General features: G+C 41.1%; 2 protein-coding genes across 3 annotated transcripts in view; one reads left to right on the top strand and one right to left on the bottom strand.

Annotated features, from left to right (window-relative positions):
- Nucleotides 1-4,051, bottom strand: part of Cpne3 (copine 3) — a 54,530-nt gene extending 50,479 nt beyond the window's left edge. The window contains exons 1-2 of one of the 2 annotated variants that reach the window (XM_060386037.1): nt 3,930-4,051; nt 3,109-3,320 (exon numbers count right to left, since the gene is read on the bottom strand). The gene's annotated coding sequence lies outside the window, so the exon portion shown is untranslated. The remainder of the gene's footprint in view (nt 1-3,108; nt 3,321-3,929) is intronic. The other variant, XM_060386038.1, reaches the window with a different exon arrangement.
- Nucleotides 4,052-4,097: 46 nt separating this feature from the next.
- The window catches only part of Rmdn1 (regulator of microtubule dynamics 1), a 29,812-nt gene continuing 21,009 nt past the window's right edge, over nt 4,098-12,900 (top strand). Inside the window, exons 1-2 of the mRNA XM_021662818.2 lie at nt 4,098-4,229; nt 10,201-10,318. Of these exons, the coding sequence (XP_021518493.1) occupies nt 4,101-4,229; nt 10,201-10,318 (247 nt within the window). The 5' untranslated portion in view covers nt 4,098-4,100. The remainder of the gene's footprint in view (nt 4,230-10,200; nt 10,319-12,900) is intronic.

The following is a 12,900-nucleotide window of genomic DNA, read 5'->3' on the forward strand; positions in this document are numbered from 1 at the left end:
TTTGTAGGATAAAAAAGATGGTCGGCCTGGAACTTACTGAGATACATGTGATGTGTAGGAGGCGAAGAGGAGTCAGGGGCTGAAGCCAAAGAGACAGGTAAACATGCCTGCAGAGGTGGCTCAGTGGTCAAGAGCACTGGTTGCTCTACCACAGGTTCTGTGTTCAATTCCTAGCACACACATGGTGGCTCATGACCATCTATACTGGGATCTGATGGCACCTTCTGGTGTGCAGATGTACATGAAGACAGAGCACTCATACACATAAAAGTACCTAAACAAGTAAATAAATACGAAAAAGATATGTTGGTATAATGGTCTTTTAAAATGTATATGCCTTACCCTTGTTAATTCAAATGCTGATTTCCCCACCCCCAACTCTCTGGTTTCAATCTGGATATTGCATTGTGATACTCACTATAAGCATCCTGTCTCAACTCTTGTGTAAACAGGACACAAATAAAGCAACTAGATACAATGTTGTGCAATGGGAGGAGCCAGAGGACAGGAAAGAGGGGAGGAGCTAGAGAACAGGAAGGGGTGAGAAGGGAGCATAACCAGACCTAAGATTTCACAAAAAAAAAGTATAATGTGGGAAATCTAAATGTTAGGAAACTGAGAGCTTGGAGGTTTAGGAGGGAGTAAATATTGCCCAGCATTGTGTTCTAGGTTAACTAAAAACCCAGTCTCTGTGTGGTGATTTGGTTTTACAGCTGCTGAGGATTAACAGCAGCATTACCAGAAGTTAAACCCATAGTAAATTTTAAAATCCGATTACAACAAAGATAGCAGATGGTATAACATTCTCTGTGTGCCAGGACAGTACACCAATAACAAATTTAAGAAGGGGAATACATTTCTAATCTACCTTTTATTTCTCTTCATTAACAGGGCTAGGATCAAACCCAAGGCCTCTTACATATTAGCACTCTACCAACAAGCTACATTACCAGCTCTTTAAAGCTACTTCATTGCATACTAGGGCTCACATGTGCAAGGTCCTGGGTTCAAGACCATGTACACAAAATAATCCTAGCTGCCAATAGGAGGACAAAATCATATCAAGAGCCTCAGTATGCAAAGTGATGGAAAGGATATATCACATAACGTATCTGCCAAAAAAGCAAAAAACAAAGTGCATGACCAGAGTTGACTCCAGGAAGACAGACAGGGCAAGACATTGGACATATGGTCTCCTTCAGGCAAGGCAAAGCACTCTACCAACAGCTATGTCCATAGTCTCCAAAGTAATGGTGCCCAACCGTGGAAGAGCAAGGAAGGTTGTCAGACAAATTTAAGGTGCTGAGCTAAACCTGAATTTCATGTAAACGAGCTTTTCAGCACAAGTATGTCTAATGAAATCTATTATCGGTGAGGGTGAGGCTGTGCATGCAGCTAGAGAACTTTCCCAACATGCACGAGGCTCTGGGCTTACTTACAACACCACACACAGAAACAGAATTCACTGTAGCTGAGATATCGAAAGTAGGATTTCAGGATGCTCCTCATATCCGGTGGTATATGAACATACTATTTAGCACTACTGAAGCAGCCTGCAGTAATGATATGTCAAAGTGGTTCCTTCTGCGGAAATGACTACAATCCAGCAGAAGGTAAGAGAGCTATACATATTTTTAATAAAATGTAGCTTTATCATTTATTTAAGATATGAAAGTTGACAAAATTCTACCTATTTATTAAGTAGGGCATGATGTTGTGGCATGCATACACAAGTATACTATTACCAAAAAATTACAGTCGATCTTTGAGACAACTAGAGACCAATACAATATAGTCTGGAATAATAACTAGAATGTAAGGGCTGAAGAGCTTGCTCAGCAAGTACCCCTTGTAACTCCAGAGATTCCATGTCCAGAGATTCTCCTCTCTCTCTCCACCCTGCAAAAATCAAACCAAAGCAAACAGGATGTGTCTTGTAGAGCCCCACAGTTTAGTGCTTGCAGGCATACTTCCCCATTCTCACTGACATGAACATGATATAATAGCAAGAGTAATGTCTAATGTCTCTGCTGCTGGGAACTTTGTTTTGGACACCAATTCTATCACTTTTCTCATGGGCATGAGTGATTAAATGAGATAATGATTAAAGGACAAGAAAGGTCCTAGCACTGCAAAGCACCTTTAGCAAATGGGCATCTAAACAATTTAAGGCAAAAAAAAAAAAAAAAAAAAAAAAGTAAGCTAAATTAAGATTTCAGTTTTTGCTAGCTCTAGGATATAAACTGTCTTTTTCTTTATGAGTCCCTACCCAGCAATCTGAGCCAATCTGGGATAGCTATCTGAGTTTTTGAAATGCAGGGTCTAACAGTTGTATCTTGTCGTTCAGGCTAGATAGGAATTCACAGAGTAGCCCAGGCTGTCCTTAAAATCAAGATAACAATGCTGAGATTACAACAATCAACTTTTGTTTGTTTGTTTTTAATTTTTTTCGAGACAGGGTCTCTTAGGTTCTAGACTAGCACCCAACTTTTTATATAGTTGAAGATGACCTGGAACTCTTGATTATGAGTCCACCTCTCCAACGCTGGTATTATAGGCATGTGCTAACACTCCAGTCTTAATGCATGCTGGGAATTGAACCCAGGACTTCACTCAGTCTAGGGAAGCAGTCTGAACTCTGGCTACGGTAGGATTCCTCCTCGGGTAGGGCTTTGCTGTCTTTCTGTTAGCACCTCGAGCCAGTAGATTTCTTTTCCACTCTCGTTCTTCTGTGAGACAATTGATTTGTTTTTCTTTTATTTTAACTAATTAATTAATTTTGTTTTTTCGAGACAGGGTTTCTTTGCGTAGCCTTGGCTGTCCTGGAAGTCACTCTGTAGATCTACCTGGCTGGCCCCGAACTCACAGATCCACCCGCCTCTGCCTCCCAAGCGCTGGGATGAAAGGCGTGCACCACCACCGCCAGGCTTGTGCTACTGTCAGGAACGGTTGATTATGCTGGAGGACTTTAACCGAGACACCACAAGAGGGCAGCAAGGTATTGATAAAAGCCAACGCCAGAATGATTTTTGGATGCTACTTTAATCACACAAATCACACATATCTAAGAATTGCATAGCACATTATACATCTTATGGGGAATACAACCTGGCCACAGGTACGGCTCTAAAACGTTGTCTCAGGAATCGGTGTTTAGGTGTCTTCTAGGTCCCAGAACTTCTCGGTTCCGGCCGGACCTCAGAAGCTTCTTCTGATGACTTGATAAGCCTCGAAGCTTCTCTGCTCTGGCCAGGCCTCAGAGGCGAAGGAAGCTTCGGTTGCTCGGGAGCCGCCTTCCAGGGCCGGCTTGTTAAGGTGGTCTGGGATTTTCAAACAGCCGTTGGGGAATAGGCTGGTTATTGGCAGTATCACGGCTTACTCACCAGAGTCTAGCCAGCCGTACCTGCGTGGGCTCAGGCTGCGGTTTTTATACATTTTTCAGGGCATAGTTTTGGCTTATCCCTCGTTCACACGCTGCTAATCGTCTGGCATTACCTAATTTCATTACCTGGTGCCTTAAGGGCGTTACTTTAATTTCTATACTTTATTCTAGAACATCGCTTGGCCTACTACTCTCTCACACACACAACAGCTGCTAACCAGCTGATATTATTTAATTTCACTACTTAATGCCTTAAGGGCGTTACTTAGTTACTGTTACTAAGAATATCTTCTAATCTAACCCTAACAGCTCTGCAGTCTTACAAGCTCTCAGTGCCTTACGGGCATTACCCAGTCCCTATCACCAAAAGGGTCTCTTCCTTTTGCTCCTGACAGCTCTGCTGTCTTACAGGCTCGTTACCGCGACCATCTGATTCCTTCACGTATTTATTTTCGAAAAGGACCTTTGGTGCCAGGATTCGCTTTCCTGTTGAAGACTGGAGAAGTACAGACATAACGCTTTTTAGGAGCAATCCCGCAGTACGTACAAGTTACGGGGTCCAGAGGCGACTTCGCTTGCCCGGGCCTGCCGCGCGCATGCGTGATGCTGGGCTATTTCCGGTCTCTGGTCCGGGGACCGGAAGCTGCCGGCGGGCTTCCGGGACGCTCAGCGTGGGGAGTCCTGCGGCGGCGTCGCTGGGTCTGCTGAGGTGTCCGTCATGGCGCTGCCCTCGCGACTGTGGCGCCTCCTCCCGCTGCTGCGCGGCGCGGCGCCGAGCGTGTGCCAGCCGGCGAGGACCTGGGGCAGCCGCGGGCAGCGTGGCGCCCGGGGATCCCGCGGCTCCGAGGTAACGCGCCGCCCCGGCCCCGCCCCGCCCCGGCCCCGGAGCCTCCGCGCGTCCGGCGACCGCGGCCTGGGGCAGAGCCTGCGTCCCCCCTGCCCTTCGCTTCCGAGAGTGGAACAGGAAGGTTCAGGGACTTCGCCCGTCGCGAAAGTCGCTTTCTCGTTATTACTCAGACAGCGAACCCGGTGGCTCAGTGCTGTAGGGCCAGCCACCAGAGTCCTAGGAAGGAGGATCTCGAGTTCAAGGTCGACTTGGAATATGAAGCCTGTTCAAGGCTAGTACGGGCAAATTAGTGAGTCTCCGCCTCAAAATAAATAGTAAAATAAATAAATAAACGCAATATTTATTAATAAGCCCTGTTTAATAAGCCCTTGCCTAGCACCCGGAGGCAAAAATGTTTGTGATGTAACTGAAATTTTAAATAAATAACAGGTTTTTTTTATTGCAGTAATTATCCTTGAGTTTGTCTTCTATACATCCTAAAGCTGTCGAGAATTTTTTTTTCTTGTTTTTTTATTAGACTGTCCATGACCCTCTTCATTCTTGAAAAGTGATGGCTTCAAATACATGTTTTGTACAACATCTATTATTTATTTATTTATTTTTATGGTTTTTCGCTGTCCTGGACTTGGTTTGTAGATCAGGCTGGCCTGGAACTCCTGGCCTGGAGATCCGCCTGCCTGTGCCTCCTCAAGTGCTGGGATTACAGGTGTGCACCAGCACATTTATTATCCGTGGTTTGTATAGGTCAGGAATCTAGGTATGGCTTAATGGTGTCTATCTTAAGATCTCTCATCAGGTATAGTCAGGCTTTCAACTGTTGAGGTCTTATTTAAAACCCAGGGCTTTGTATTGTTTTGTGGTTGTTTGCTTGCTTCCTTATATGTTTTGAAGGGGCCTCTATAAGTAGCTAAAGCTGTCTTTGAGTTTAATGGTGTAGCCCAGGTGATTTTCTTGTCTTAGCCTTCTGAGTGCTAGTATTCCAGGTGTGAAAGTTAAACCAACAGCCTCCTTCCTTTGCCCGACCCCCTACCCATTTTTAAAATTTAATTTAGGTGTAGGGGTGTTTTGCCTGCATGTGTGTCTGTGTACCAAGTGCGTGCCTACTGCAGGTGGAAGCCAGAAGAGGGGATCCCCCAGAACTGGAGTTACATAGATGGTTGTTAAATAGATGGGTGCTGGGAATTGAACCTGGGTCATCTGGAAGAGCAGCCAGTGCTCTTAACTAATGAGTTCTCTCTCCAGCCTCTTTTGGTTGTTTGTTTTGTTTTGAAAGCTCAGTGTCTGAGGGCAGGAGGAAGAAGTTCTGCTTCCACCCTCCGCTGTGGCAGCAGGCAGATCTTTTCTCCCCAAAGCTGCTGTTGCCAGCAGACATTGCTGCCGACCCTCCCCAGGATGGGCGGGGCATCTAAGAGAATAGCTGAGAGAGGGTCAACTTACCACTTACTCTTAGGAAGTCAAGAGGTCTGTAAATCCACAGGGCATGTAAGGGGAAGTATCACACAGGGATACGTTGCCTTCTGACACCCAGATTCATAAAACCTTATACAGACTTCGCTGCTTCATCCTCTCACCCACTGTGGAAAGAGAAAACTGAGTCTCCAGAGTTGTTGTCTGACCTCTACATCTCTTCTGTACTCACACCACACAATAATAAGTACAAAATTTTAAAACCTCATGAACTATTTTTCGGATTTTACTCTAATGGTCATAGGAAACCAAATAAGGCATTTAAACGAGGAAGTTATTTGAATAGATTTTTACTGAAAAAAATAAGTGTGTGGTCAGAATGAATGTCATTTGAATAGATTTTCACTGAAAAAAATAAGTGTGTGGCAAAAGTGAATGCTAGACAGATTTTGGTGTAGAATAGGTGAGAGACGTGGCTTGAACTTTAGTTGTAAGGAAGTAGATCAATTCAAAGAGTTTTAAGGATACAGAAGTATAGTTTCATGGCAGATGTTACCAAGAGTCAAGTAGAAATTTTTAGTTTCCAGCTGAAGCAGTCTAATGCACAGTGGCACTGCTTAACAAGATGTGACCTCTGAAAGAAATTGGAGGGGTAAAGGGGAAAAGAGTTCTTGTTTTGGACTGTATTAAGAGGGCCAAATTGACATGGACAAGTAAGTAGCTCACTCAGAGATCCCAGCTGTAGATAGAAATTTAGGAACTTTCAGCATATGACTGTTATTGTTTTGTTTTTCAAGACAGGGTCTCTTTGTGGAGCTCTGGTAATCATGGTACTAGCCAGGGAGATGAGCACAGGAGTACCAGGAATTCAAGGCCACCCTTGGCCACATACCTGGGACATAAAAAGTCTTGTGCTAAGGAAGAAAGAAAAGAAAAGGAGGAAAAGAAGAAAAGTTGGAATAGGGAGAGGGTATGCCAGGTTCATAGGTACGATCAATGTTGGTGCAGAGAAAAAAAGAAGAGAAGGACCAAGATTTTTAACATTAGGTCTTAGTAGGCTATTAACCAACAGGTAATGACACAATAGAAAGGAAGTATGTACTGTAATTACTACTGTGATTTATTAAATTACTACTGTAATTTGAGAAAATGCCACATTTGGAATGTTCAATTTTTTTGTGCTGAAGTAATACTCATTTTTCTTAAATAGGGATGCATGACCACTGAGAGACTATATTTTTCATTTTAAATTCCTAAACTGACAATTCATCATCTGAGTTCTTATCACTTTGATTAATGTGAAGCAACCCTTTATTCATCTCTGGAAAAGTAGATGAAAATGATGTTCCTGAACTTAAAAATTAAATACCCAGAACACCTTCATGATACTGATAACTTTAAGAATGTATCCAACAGCTGGAATATGCCACTTTACCTGGTACTTCTACAGTAGCATGTAATGCTTTTCATAATGAGTTTTTTAGAACAAACAAACAAAAAAACCTCCTGAGGAAGCCATAGCGATGACTCAAGGATAAAAGGCAGCTAGCTGATGCCAAGGCCTTTTGAACTGAGTTCAGTCCCCGGGACCGACAGAATGAGAGGAGAAACACATTCCCACAGGTCATCCTCTGACCTATCTCACATGTGCACTCTAGCATGCATCCAAACACATTCACAGAAAGCAAAATGTAATAACAATTCTTAAATAATTCCCTGTATAAATGAAGTATGCTTTCAGATATATTTTCTTCAACATTAATTTTACCAACTTTAGAGACAGCAAATAAAGACATAATCAGTAAATAGAAATTAGAATATTTCTTTCTAACTTTTGCCAAAGTATCTACCTCTTAAATATTAGAATTCCTCTGTGATGGAGATAAGGTCTTCTTTTACAAGGCCTCCTTCTTGGAGTATGATGAATGTTGAGTGATTCTCAAGTTTAAAAGACATCCAAGCTAGAGATAGAATGGGTCAAATATGGCATTTAAAACTGTGAGAAGAAATAAAGTCACAAATATAAAACAGAGGTCTGGGATTAAGCTCTAGATACAGAAAATAAACAGGTAAAGAGATATTAGAAGGAACAATCATGACTCAGGAAGAAACCCAAGGGAATATTTCAAAAACAAAGTGAAACCCCAGTGCTGGGAAAGTACATTACAAAGAGGATAGTTCTGGGTTGATGAGTATTTTATTATCTTGATTATGGTGATGAAAATAGTTTTCCCCAGTTTATACAAGTCCTAAAATTGTACCCTTAAGTATGTAGTTATTATATGTAAAATTTCCAATAAAGCTAATTTTAAAATTTAACATCAGCTCAGGACATGTCATTTTTATTCTTATAAGACATAGTTGGCTGTTAAATGCTGTTGATCTGTCAAAGTCAATGAGAATTTGGAATTGACCACAGTTCTATAGAAGTTAGCATTCTTAAATTGAACTCCCAAAATGCCTCAAATCTCAAGGCATCTTAAGTGCCAGAGAATTGGAAATTCCACACTGACTTCATGGAACAGGTTAAGTTAAATTAAACACAGGCACACTGATAATATTATATAAAATTATTTACAGGCTCTGTGGACAACGTATGTAAAAAGCATAAACTGATTTCATGGGTATACTAGGGTCCTATCTACATGATCTCTCAATATATTTCTACAAAAATCCCGAAGTCTGAGAAACAACATACCATCAACCTGAAACATTTCTGTTGAGCATTTCAGAGAAGAGCTCAGCCTGTAGCAATGCAGCTGCATTTTGGTGCTGCAAACCAGAATGCCATCTGTGCAGTGGTTTGGCTAAAAGCGGATTTGTAGATTGTTCGTGCCTGTCCTTTTGGATCATGAAAGGAGGTGGATCAGTTCAAGGTCAACTTGGAATACCCTGTGTCAACAAAAGAAAAAACTAAAAAGGATAATCTGTGTAGGTTCAAGAGAAAATGGGAACTAGAAAGTAGAAATGGAAAAAGAGAAATTTTTGAAAGAGTTGGAAATGGAGAGATTTTAAATCAAGGGGAAGTATGGATTGTTGTTGTTGTTGTTGTTGTGTTGTTTGTTTCTTTTCAGACCTGAGCCAGAACACTGATCTCATTGAGTACTTTACCACTGAATCACATATCCCACCCAAGATTTTTAGAAGAAAAACATTAGCTGGGACCTTGTAATCCCATCACTCAGAAGACAGAGACAAGAGAATCAGGAGTTTAAGTTCAGCTTGGGCTATATAGCGGGACCCTGTCTCCAAAATGTTGAGAAAAAAACTTACAGGCTGAATTTTAATAAAGAAAGCAAAGTTTGTTTTTATGTTGATCAAATGATTTGACAGAAAGGAGAAAATGATAGTGTGTCAAAAAAAAGAGTGATGGAAAAGGGAAGAGTTGTAGGAGCGATATGTGCTTGTCCTTACAATTGCTCTCAATAATCTGGTCATGATCCTGTCAATTAATTCCAAGTCAGCTTGTGTATTTTGTTGTGTGAGGGTAGGCCTCAGGATGGAACTCAGCAACTCTGTTACTCAGCAATACTTCCTGGTCCTGAGTTCTATGATTATAGGCACATGCTACCATATCAATCTTAAATATGACTACTATTCATCATCTATCTATTCATCATCTGTTGAAAAACTGTGGGGTCTGTTTTCCAACCAAGGACCATGCATGGATATAATCTATAACCCCTGCTCAGACATAGCCTATGGTAGCGCAGTAAGGGAGACAAGAATTATTTCTGACATGAACTCAATGGCTCTTGAGCTGCTCCCCCTTCCCCCCCCACCCCCCGAGGGAGGAGCAGCCTTACTAGATAAGGACATTGCAGCCATCCTGAAGATACCTGAAAAGCTAGGGTCAGATGGAAGGAGAGGAGGTCCTCCCCTATCAGTGGACTCGGGGTGGGGGGGGCAGGGAGGAGATGAGGGAGGGAGGGATGGAGGGGAGGATTGGGAGGGAAAGAGGGAGAAGGTACAGCTGGGATACAAGTGAATGTATAAAATTATTTAAAAAAATATTAAAAAGAAACTGTGGGGTCTTTGGACAGCGTGCTCACTGAGAGCTGTACATAATTTTTATGTGTAGTAGTTATATTTTTCAGCTTGTCTTTATTATTTGTTATGTTTTGTTTTAAAATATTGAATTAATTGAAAAATATATTATTAATATTATTCCGTACAATTTACAGTATCTATGTCTGTAAATGATTTCCATAAAAATGTAAGTAATTTTTGCCATATTCATTTGTTCGTTGATTCATTCATTCATTCATTCATTCATTCATTCATTTTGAGGTTCTGGGTCTTGAACCAGGTGCCTTATGCCTGATGTTCTATCCCTGAGTTACATTTCTAGTCTACAATTGACAAACTACTACTTCCACTACTAAGATATACTGAATGCAAGGTTTGAAATAGCTTTACTAAAGAATTGGTAAACTACTTTTTTAGCTTCTAGCATTCTATTATTTTTTCTTTGGATGTGGGAGGAGATGGCTATGCTTTGCTTGAGATAGCAATTTCCTTACAATTTCCGATTTTTATAATTTTTATATATTGTTTTCTATAGGTGATAGGAAACATAAGACCTTTCAAGAGAGGCCTTTTGTTCTCAGCCTTGTCGTATTTGGGTTTTGAAACCTATCACGTCATTTCTCAGGCTGCTATGGTTCATGCCGCAGCCAAAGGTAAGCATAAGCTAAGGATGTTGAAGATTTTTTGTGGGTGGGTGAGTGTGCACCTCTGTGCGCATTTGCAGAGGCCACAGTGAACTTCATGGCTTTGACTCTCCAACTTTTATTATTATTATTATTATTATTATTATTATTATTATTATTATTTGTTTATATATATGGGTGCCATGTCTACATATATCTGCACAGGGAGAAGAAGGCATCGGATCCCATAGGGGTACTGTTATAAACTCTTGTGATCCACCATGTGGGTACTGGGAATTGAACCCAGGACTTCTGGAGGAACAGTCAGTGCTCTTGACTGCTGAGCCTTCTTTCTGGCTCCTCCTACCTTATTTTTTGAGACTACAGTCACTACACCTGAAGCCCTGCCCCCAGTGCTGGGATTACAGAGGCGATCTGTAATTACACAATCAGCTTTTTATACGGCTGCTGGAGATCTGCACTCAGCTCTCCATGCTTATACTGTCAGCTCTTTACCACGCGAGCCAGCCCCGTTTTTGAGATTGTGTCATTAGCTTATTTTTTAACACATAATGAAACTAATAGTATTATTTGTTCCTCTCTGCCAGTCAGAATGTAGATAATATATGTGAATATATATTTTTATTAAATACAAAATATATTATTTTATTTTGTGTGTGTGTTGGTAGTTTTGCCCACAGCATGGTAGCTGAGGGCAATGGACAACTTTCAGGAATTCTCTCCTCCTACCCTACAGGGCCAGGGGATTGAACTCAAGTTGTCAGTTCTAGTGGGAAGTCCCTTTTATCCAGTGAGCTATTTCACCAGCCCTCTTTTTAGGACTCTTGAGCTAAGAATTTTTGTTTCACATTTTGAAAAGTTTGAAGTGTAGCAAAAGACAATGGATGGCCTACAAAGTATACCCTCTAGAGGTATATATAGCGGAAGTTGGTTAACATCTGCTTTAGAATGACAAAATGATCCTTTATTTCTATAGTACTAAGGTGTTACACTCCCAATATAATAAAGCAGCTATCTTCTAGTTTAGAAATTGGAGAGGGGAATTTTTTTTAATTTATTACAATTTATTCACTTTGTATCTCAGCTGTAGTCCCTTCCTTCATCCCCTTGCAATCCCACCCTTCCTTCCTCATCTCCTCCCATGTCCCTCTCCAAGTCCACTGATCTGGGACATCCTCCTCCCCTTCTATCTGACCCTAGCCTCTCAGGTCTCATCAGGACTGGCTGCATTGTCTTCCTCTGTGGCCTGGTAGGATGGCTCCCCACTCATGAGGAGATGATCAAAGAGCCAGCCACTGAGTTCATGTCAGAGATAGTCTCTGGTCCCATTACCAGGGAACCCACTAGGAGACTGAGCTGCCATGGGCTTACATCTTGCAGGAGTTCTAGGTTATTTCCATGAATGGTCCTTGGTTAGAGAATCACTCTCAGAAAAGACGCCTGTGTCCAGATTTCTTGGTTCTGTTGCTCTTCTTGTGGAGCTCCTGTCCCTTCCAGGTCTTTCTATCTCCCCCTTCTTTCATAAGATTCTCTGCACCCTGCCCGAAGTTTAGCTATGAGTCTCAGCATCTGCTTTGATACCCTGCTTGGTAGAGCCTTTCAGAGGCTCCTGTCCTGTTCCCTATCTTCTCGAGAAGAGAATATTTTATTTACTAACAGAATGCAGCTTGGTATCAATTATCAGATAACTGACCGATAAGTGGGAAAATCCCATTTTATTTCTTCTAGACATAGCTGAGACTAAACGCTTTAAGATTTGCCCATTAAAAATGTGTCTTCTTAAGCCAGTTTATATACTAAGTGGCAAAATTTTTAGTATATAAGAGAAATAACATTTCAATTTATGGATTGATTCTTTTGTAACTCTAAAGGAGAATGTGATTGAGGAAGGGGGGTACTTAATGGTGAATTGATCCTCTTTTAACATTCTGATACAAAACGAGGTTGTTATTATAAATTACTTGGCGGGGCTATGCATGATGATACATGCAGATCTCTGTGAGTACCAGGCCAGCTTGGTCTACATAGCAAGTTCCAGGACAGCCAGAGCTACATACTGAGACCCTGTCTCAAAAACAAAGCAACAACAACAACAACAACAACAACAAAAAAAAGTCAAACAAGCAAACAAAAAAACTGGTTGTCTATATCTTGTCTTTGTTGTTGTTGTTAAACAGTTTAAATTTTATTGACTTCCCAGTTTTTAAATAAAGTTAAAGGTCACATCTCTAAATTGATGTACTATATACAGATCGTGCAGAATGAGTATGAAGAGATTCAAATTAGTCATGCTAAAAAGACTGTCTAGAGTACAGAGCCATCTTCATAAATACATATAAAATTCTTATGAAAACAGAAGAGACTACCAGGTTTTCTGAGACACTTTCCAAAGTTCTTCAAGGCACAGATTATACGCCACTGTGAATACAATTCTAGACTTTAGTTATCTTTTGAAGCTAGTGGATATTATTGGTCTCTCTAAGCTTTTATATAGACAGTGAGATTTTAAATACTGAAAACCATGTTAATTTTTAGAATCATTTTCCTTAGTAGAGACTAGTGATGACTAAGCTTCTGGGAACAAACTTGTA

Source organism: Meriones unguiculatus, chromosome 6 (assembly GCF_030254825.1).
Source record: "Meriones unguiculatus strain TT.TT164.6M chromosome 6, Bangor_MerUng_6.1, whole genome shotgun sequence".
Classification (NCBI taxonomy): domain Eukaryota; kingdom Metazoa; phylum Chordata; class Mammalia; order Rodentia; family Muridae; genus Meriones; species Meriones unguiculatus.